General features: G+C 48.2%; 1 protein-coding gene across 1 annotated transcript; it reads left to right on the top strand.

Annotated features, from left to right (window-relative positions):
• The first annotated feature begins 1,855 nt into the window (after window positions 1-1,855).
• Window positions 1,856-3,165, top strand: LOC111398180. The gene is made up of 3 exons (XM_023025113.1): window positions 1,856-2,341; window positions 2,400-2,494; window positions 2,685-3,165. Exons 1-3 carry the CDS (start codon window positions 1,856-1,858, stop codon window positions 3,163-3,165), a joined length of 1,062 nt encoding a protein of 353 aa, XP_022880881.1.
• The last annotated feature ends 5,312 nt before the right edge of the window (window positions 3,166-8,477 follow it).

Below are 8,477 nucleotides of genomic sequence, written 5' to 3'. Positions count from 1 at the left end.
CACTATTCGGATTTACTGGAGACAGCATCGTTCCACGAGGGCGGATCACTCTGCTCGTCGACATGGGTTTAGCACCCCTAGTGGCACAACATTTTATGGAATTCTTAGTGGTAGACCACATATCGACTTATCATGGAGTATTGGGCAGACCTATTTTGAAAGATCTTTAGGCCGTCACTTCCATCCACTACTTGTGTCTGAAATTCCCAACTGAACATGGGATTGCTACGGTCTGAGGCGACCAGATGGGCTCCAGGGCATGTTATTTGAACTCTCTAAGAAAGTCGGAGCCCCGAACTGTTAACATGGAAAAGGCTCCTGAACAAGGACACCTCCTTGACGAGTTAGATCCCCGGATAATTGACTCTAAACCAAACGCAGCTCCAATAGAAGAACTAGAGACTTTCTCCGTCAACCCAGAGGACCCTAATCAGGTCTTGCGAATAGGGAAGGCACAGCCCCCTGAAGCGAAAGAGGAGATGATAAACTTCCTGAAAAGGAACTTGGATGTCTTCGCATGGAAGCATGAAGATATGGTGGGGATAAATCCAAGGATCAGTTGCCACCATCTTAACATCAACTCTTCCTGTGTCCCTCATCGACAGAAAATGCGTGCCCTCAACCTAGAAAGGTACGAGGCTCTCAAGGATGAAGTAGTCAAGCTTACCCGCAGTGGTTTCATAAGGGAAGCCATCTACCCGAAGTGGATATCCAACCCGGTCCTGTGAAAAAGCCCAACGGGAAGTGGAGGGAGTGCATAAACTTTATCAACTTGAATAAGGCATGCCCTAAAGATAGCTTCCCACTTCCAAGAATAGACCAACTTGTGGATTCCACTGCTGGACATGAACTATTGAGCTTCATGGACGCATATTCAAGGAACAATTAGATATCCATGTTCCGACCTGACGAGGAAGCAACGTCATTCATCACAAACAGAGGACTCTACTACTACAAAGGCATGCCCTTCGAATTAAAAATGCCGAAACCACATATCAAAGACTAGTCAACATGATGTTCACCAAACTCATTAGCAGAACCATGGAGGTCTACGTGGACGACATGCTAGTCAAAGGCCTCCAGGCAAGCAAACACGTAAGTCACCTCGACAAACCTTTCAGATACTTAGAAAATATAAGATGAAGTTGAATCCCCTCAAGTGCACCTTTAGGGTGGCTTCGGGTCAGTTCTTGGGGTATATTGTTAACCAAAGAAGGATTGAAGCCAATCCAGTAAAGATAACAGCCTTGCTGGAAATGAGGTCATCTCAGAAATCGAAGGAGGTCCAAAGCCTCAATGGTCGAATAGCTGCACTCAGTCATTTCATCTCTAGGGCCACTAATAAAAGCTTACCCTTCTTTAAAGTGCTTAAGCAAGGAAAGAAGTTCCAATGGATTTTTGAGTACGAAGAAGCCTTCCAGGCGCTAAAAAAGCACCTCGGAGAGGCACCCCTTTTGTCAAAATCTCGACTAGAAGAGTCTCTGCTGCTGTATTTGGCAGTATCGGACGTGGCGATCAGCGCTGTTTTAGTTAGAGAAGAAAATGAACGACAGTTGCCAGTGTACTACATCAGCAAAGCACTCCTCCTAGCTGAAACACGATACCTAGACATGGAAAAATTGGCACTTGCCCTCATCACAACCTCAAGGAAACTGAGGCCATACTTCAAGCCCACTCTATCGACGTTCTCACCAATTTCCCATTGAAGCAGGTGCTACGGAGAACAGACGCATCAGAAAGCCTGCTAAAATGAGCAATCGAGCTTAGTGATTTCGACATAATGTTCCGAACTCGACATGCCATTAAGGGCTAGGCCCTTGCAGATTTTGTGGTTGAGTCTGTCAAAGCCCCAGAGATGGAGGCAATAATGGAACCAGCTGAGCCCCCAACCAGAAAACTGTTTGTAGATGGATCCTCAAGAGAGGCTGGCTCCGGGACAGGAATAGTCTTGGAAAGTCCAAAGGGTCACAAGCTAAATTGTGCAGTAAGGTTTGGCTTCAAAGCCTCGAACAATGCTGCCGAATATGAAGCCCGTCCAGTGAGCCTCAGATTGGCAAGAGAGATGCAGGTCAGAAGGCTCGTAGCCAGCAGCGATTCTCAGCTGATAGTGAATCAGGTGAGTGGAAGCTTCACGACCAAAGACAGTAGCATGGTCGCATACTTGAAGTTGGTTAAGGACCTAATCCCTCAATTCGAAAGGTTCAAACTAATTCAAGTCCCACGCCTAGAAAATACACATGCAGACGCCCTTTCAAAATTTGCCAGCAGCAAGGATTTCGAGCTATTAAAGGTCGTCCCTATTGAACACTTGTTGAAGCACTCCATTTTCGGAGGAGAAGAGGTACTCTGGATAGAAGGCACCCCATCATGGATGTAACCCATACACTACCTGCTTCTAGGAGCGAGGCAAGGAAGTTGAGAAGAAGGGCTGCGCACTTCGTCCTGAAAGAGGATGTGCTCTACAAAAGAGGCTTCGCCTCACCACTTCTCCGATGTGTGGGAGGCAAAGAGGTCACATATATTCTTAGGGAAATTCATGAGGGAATCTGTGGAAATCACTCCGGAGGAGGGGCCCTGGCACACAAGCTTCTCCGTCAAGGCTACTTTTGGCCGACCCTGAAAAGGGATGCTTGCCAGTTTGTCCAGAAATATGATAAATGTCAGCGCTTCTCGAATATTCAAAGGCAGCCTTCTCAGAACCTCTCTGTGGTAACCAGTCCCTGGCCATTCGCCAAGTGGGGCATCAACTTCATTGGCCCACTCCCTAAAGGAAGAGAAAGCGCGACCTTCGCTATTGTCGCCATCAACTACTTCACCAAGTGGGTCAAGGCTGAACCCCTTGCGAAGATTACCAAGGCAAACACTATAAAATTCATCTGGAAGAATATCATTTGTAGGTTCGGTATTCTCCACTCCTTAGTGTCCGACAATGGGAGATTGTTCGACAACCGAAAAATGCGAGAATTGTGCGACGAAATGGGGATAAAAAAGGATTTCTCAATGCCTCATCATCCGCAAGCAAATGGACAAGTTGAGGCAGTAAACAAAACCATCAAGCATACCCTGAAAAGGAAGCTTGACACATCAAAGGGAGCTTGGGTCGATGAACTTCCCCACGTCCTCTGGGCAACAAGCGAAACTGCAACTGGAGAAACACCATTCTGAATGACCTACGGAGCCGAGACCATAAGCCCAGTCAAGGTCGGGGTCCCATCACATCGTCGAATACACTTCCACGAGATCGATAACGACGACATCCCAGTGAACGAACTCCACCTCCTTGAAGAAAGGAGGGATACCTCCCAGATGAATTTGGCAAAGTATCATAGGAAGATGACCCGCTATTATAACTCCAAAGTCAGAAACCGAACTCTTCGCCTGGGAGACCTCATCCTCAGAAGAGTCTTCCAATCATCAAAGCTAACCGGGTCAGGAGTGTTTAGACCGAACTGGAAGGGTCCTTACCGCATCCGTAGGGAATCCCGACTTGGTACTTTCGAAATTGAAGACATGGCAGGGAAAGTACTACCTCATCAATGGAACATCGAACACTTGAGGAAATTTTACCAGTGATGAGTTGTTGTTCTGATCTGATCTCAATGTTTTCCGATAAGTGTGTCCCGATCCGATCTCATTGGTAATTTGCCTATCTTAGCGCTGAAAAGGCCTTGGTAATGGATAATGTAACTTTTTCAAGTATTGATACTTCAGTTTTTTGTCACATTGGTTATCAAATTGTTACCTCAATCCCTCGGTATTATTACTTAAGTGGTCCGATCTGATTATTGTTAAGAGACACTTGATTATTACTTAAGTGGTCCGATCTTCTGATTGCTAAGAGGTGCTTAGCCTTAAAAGTTTGCCATGCATATACGCGTAAATAGATCAATACGATAAGAAAGTAGAAGCGATAACACTTGGTAAAAAAATTTCTCATTTCAATTGCTTCAAATTTACAAAAGGTCGAAGCCATTACAAAATAAGACCTACTCTACGGAAGGCCCCTCCCTGCTAGCCTCTGCCTCGCCAGCCTCGGTAGCTGGAGCGTCCTCCGCCAGCCTATCAGGCCGGCCTCCAGTAGGTTCCCCGAACTCTGCCTCTAAAGAAGAGGTGTCCAAAGTAGGGTGGACCTCTTTCAGCCGACCCAATATGCCTTGGGCACTCCAGGAGGCCCAGAAATTCGCAAAGTCGTCATACAGGGGATATTCCTTGAAGTGGTCAATGAAATTCTGAAAAGTCACTTCCCCTACCGACTTTAGCTCCTTCTTCAAAGGGGTAATTTCCTCAGACTGGGCCTCCGTCCTTTGCCTCAGCTCAGCTTTCTCTTTATTGGAGGCCTCCAGAGCCTCCGTGGCGAGCCGGTGGTGCTCGTTGGCATGGTCCACTCTTTGGGTCATGGCAGCTACCTGGCACTCCACTTCATAGAGCTCTTTCTTCAATCGCTCTATGTCTCCAGCAACAGCTGCCAGCTGGGCCTCAGCCTCCATCCTCCTCTTCTCCTCTTTCGCAGCCTTGGCCCGGGCCTCCCTCACCTTGTCCCCATACTGCATCACCTCCTCAAGGCGCTTGGCGAGATCCTCCCTCTGGGCATTTAGGTCCTTCACCAAGCCCTCGAGCTGGATGCTGGTGCTCAGAGTCCGAGCCACACATACACTATTGGCCGCCACCAGGTCTTCAACTGTGCAAGAGGCGGTATGGTCCCTCCATTCTTCAGTCCAATACTTGTTGTGGACTACCGCCACTGCAGCCATTTCTGGAGGCAAAGCCTCTAGTACTTCTTTGACGGGCTCCTCAGAGTTCGAGCCCAGGAAGTTCACCTCCTTGGAGGGACGGGCTCTTTTCTTCTTCGACTCCCCTAGCACCTGGGCGAGAGGGACGACAGTAACTGGCACCCTCGCCGGGGCAGGTGAAGCCTCTGATGGCGCGGACGTTCTCTCCGAAATATCTACCTCGGTAGGAATTTTGATTTGCTTTAGAACGGGGAGTGGCCTCGCCACCATTGGCCGCTTGGAAGGGACAGCAGGTTTCTTGCCCTTTCGAAGCAGGTTAGCCTCAGGATCCTCAGGCACCTCCTCTTCCGTCGGGAGCGAGAGCCTCTTGCTGGCATCCACTAAATCCTCCATCTGCTTCTTGTAAGAGGAGGAGGAGGTCTTCAAGGCCCTCACCTCGGCCATCATCTTCTGTATCGTTTTGAAGTCGGGCCGAAGAGGCATCTTCTTATTGAAGTTATCTGCAAGAAACAAGTAAATTAGTACAAGTGTAAACGACTCGGAAATTTTCAAAAGTCTTCGCTTCGAGACGTTACCTTGTGAGGCCATCAGGTCGTGTATCACAAAATGGAGGTTCTTCCTGATCAGCCAATGGAACGACCTCTTCTTTGGAGGCAGCTGATAGAACACGTAGACGATCTCGAAATCGTCTGAGGACAGCTCATACCGAGGAAGAGCGCCTTCAAAAAATAAATACGAGTGTTAGTTATAAACCGAACTAAAGAGAATAAAGAAGAAATCCATCTATAATACTCACTAAGTGTCGAGTACTTCGTAGGGACCGTAAGAGGTGCCGGGGGTCCCCCTCTATTGTGTTCCATCTCCCGGCAGCCCAGCACTACGAGCTCTTCCACTCCTTGATGGAGCTCGGCAAATCGAGCATGAATGGAGTGTGGGAACCCTAAGAGGTCAGGTAATACCAGCCACCGATCTTATCCCCTCCGCTGTTACTTTCGGAATATAGAGGGTCTGAAAAACTGAAAAGGGCATCTCCACTCCCAGTGACGCCTCTTTCCATAACATCCAAGAGCCCACCATCTGGGTCCAACAGTTCAGATTGAGTTGCGTAGGTGCTAAGCCATAAGACCTAAGCGCCATCTGGAAAAATGGGTGAATTGGAAGCCTAAGGCCAGCTCTAAGAATCGCCTCGCTTATCGCTACACACCTCGGCCTAGGGTAGCAGGCCCTCTCGTCAGGCTCGGGTAGGATCAGGTCTATGCTATCAGGTATCTTATATTCGGTCTTAAGTCTTTTTAGGTCGGCCTCCTTTAGCTTGGACGGGTAATCCGACGCCCCCTAATGCACAGAGGTGTCTACTGGGTTATCCCCCTTCTTCCAAATATTCTCCCCCCTAATATCGCCTTGGCAACTTCGGAGGAGGTCGCCACAATGGGCTCATCCATCCGTACTAACTCTAGCCCCCTCCTCGAACTAGCACTACGCTCAGAGGCCATTTTCAGAAAGAAAAAATCTCAAATACGCTCAGAGGCCATTTTCAGAAAGAAAAAATCTCAAAAAGTTACTAAAACTTACGAGTTTTGAGTGTTCCCAGCTAGAAATGATCAAAAAGTAGGGATGGTAGTAGGTTGAGCCGAGCCCACAAGCGGCTCGCGAGCTCGTGAATTTTTATTTTTTTTTTTTTGCAAAATTTTCAAATTTTATTGATAAAATATTATTTTTTCCACTTTTTTGGACGAGCAGCTCGGCTCGTTGGACGCGACCCCCCGCTCGACTCGAGCTCGAGCTCGTCATTTGACGAGCCCGAGCAGCCCATGAGCCGAGCTTTGATAAGCCGAGCCGGCTCGGCCCAATTGACATCCCTATCAAAAAGTGGTGTGTGGTCGCTGGAAAATCAAAAGTTATCGCCAGAAATGCTTGAAAAACGCCGAAAATTGCAAAGAGATTTGAAAGCAATGGAGCTTTCTGTTCTTGCAAGAGTAAAAAAAACTCCAAAAATGCTCAACTCCGTTTTTTATAGAGCGCTCCAACTAATCTCCACCGGTAAATTCAAATGCAATTAATCTAGGCCGTCCGTCACACCATCAATCTAAACCGTTGAAATGAAACTCCAGATTCGATTTACGCCTAAGATTTTGTTGTGACCCTCACGCTCGCATATAACGCGTCGCCTCTGTCACCACCAGCCGTCAACAATAAATAGCCGCAGCAGCCTTTTAGGGGAATGGGCGCTGCACCCAACTGTCACCTTGGAAATACGCAACAGCTGTCAAATCATTTAACATCATACATGCTCGCCTCGGAATGACCTCCTCACTCAACTTTACAACGCTTAGACGCACCTGACGTGGAGTCCCCTGTGGGTCATCGCCTCGATCGCTGCGTTTCCTCCTAAGCTTTACAAAATTTTAGCCATCTCCCAACGCGTCGTCCCCTGTGGGTCAGCTCACCGGTGGAAGATGAGCTCTTCACTCAACTTTACAACGCTTAGACACACCTGACACGGAGTTCCCTGTGGGTCATTGCCTCGATCGATGCGTTCCCTTCTAAGTTTTACAAAATTTTAGCCATCTCCCAACGCGTCGTCCCTTGTGGGTCAACGCACCAGTGGAAGATGAGCTCCTCACTCAACTTTACAAAACTTAGACGTACCTGACGCGGAGTCCCCTGTGGGTCGTCGCCTCGATCGCTGCGTTCCCGCCTAAGCTTTACAAAGTTTTAGCCATCTCCCAACGCGTCGTCCCCTGTGGATCGGCGCACCTGACGCGGAGTAACCTATTGGTCATCACCTGTGCGATGCGTTGACCATCTCCCCACACATCGTCTAGCTCGTTAGCACATCGTCCTAGCATAAATTTTGTCCCTCACACAGTGGCAAGGATTTAGCGCATCTACCTAGGATCCACGCTTCAGTGAACACAGAAAATCGACCCTCAAGTTCTCACAAATCACGATCCCCATCCCGAGGCGCATATACCCGATCGAGAAGACAAGTCCACCCATGATATAAATATTCATACCTGGACTTGGGGGACCACTGTTACGCCCCGAACTGAACTCACTTCAGCCGATGTGTGGAACACTCATACGAAGTGATTCCACTTCGAAAAATCCACCACCACGTCAGCCGATGTGTGGGACGTTCATACGAAGTGGTCCCCCTAAGTGGTAATTTTGCAAGACTGGCTGAAGTGCCCCATCCCCCTGAATTCGAGGCGAAACGATCCCCGTGGACCTCGGCCTGAAGCTCCGCCGCCGATTTCAGAATGAGATCTTTGTCAAGATCTTTTCTGCCCCTAAGGTTTAAAGTGATTTGACGTCTCCATGAGACTAGTAAATGTGACCTATCAACTTTATGTCAACTCAACTCAGGAAAAGTAACTTCCCACCCACTCAAGAGATGCGGCTAATTGACGCCTATGAGCAGACGCCTCATAACGTTCAGATGTATACACGTGTCTCACATCCAACGGCTCTTCTCACCTAAAAATACCCAAGGCTTGGTAAGAGGCAAAGATAATGAAACTTTTTCTACTTAGCACTCCATAGCAAGTAAACATATAGTCTCCTTCCCCCTATTTTGTACAACCTTCCTATTGTTCTGATCGCCTGAGCCTAATTTGATCATCAAAGTGTATACGGCCACCGCTACCCCCGCTGGTTCCGGCCGTGTGCATCTGACCGTGCGTTGATTGTACGCAATGAGGAATACGTGGAGTCACTATCGGTTGGCCACATGGAGAGTCCAAT

This window comes from Olea europaea, chromosome 8, assembly GCF_002742605.1.
Source record: "Olea europaea var. sylvestris chromosome 8, O_europaea_v1, whole genome shotgun sequence".
Taxonomy (NCBI): domain Eukaryota; kingdom Viridiplantae; phylum Streptophyta; class Magnoliopsida; order Lamiales; family Oleaceae; genus Olea; species Olea europaea.
This window is presented reverse-complemented; position numbering and strand designations above follow the sequence as displayed.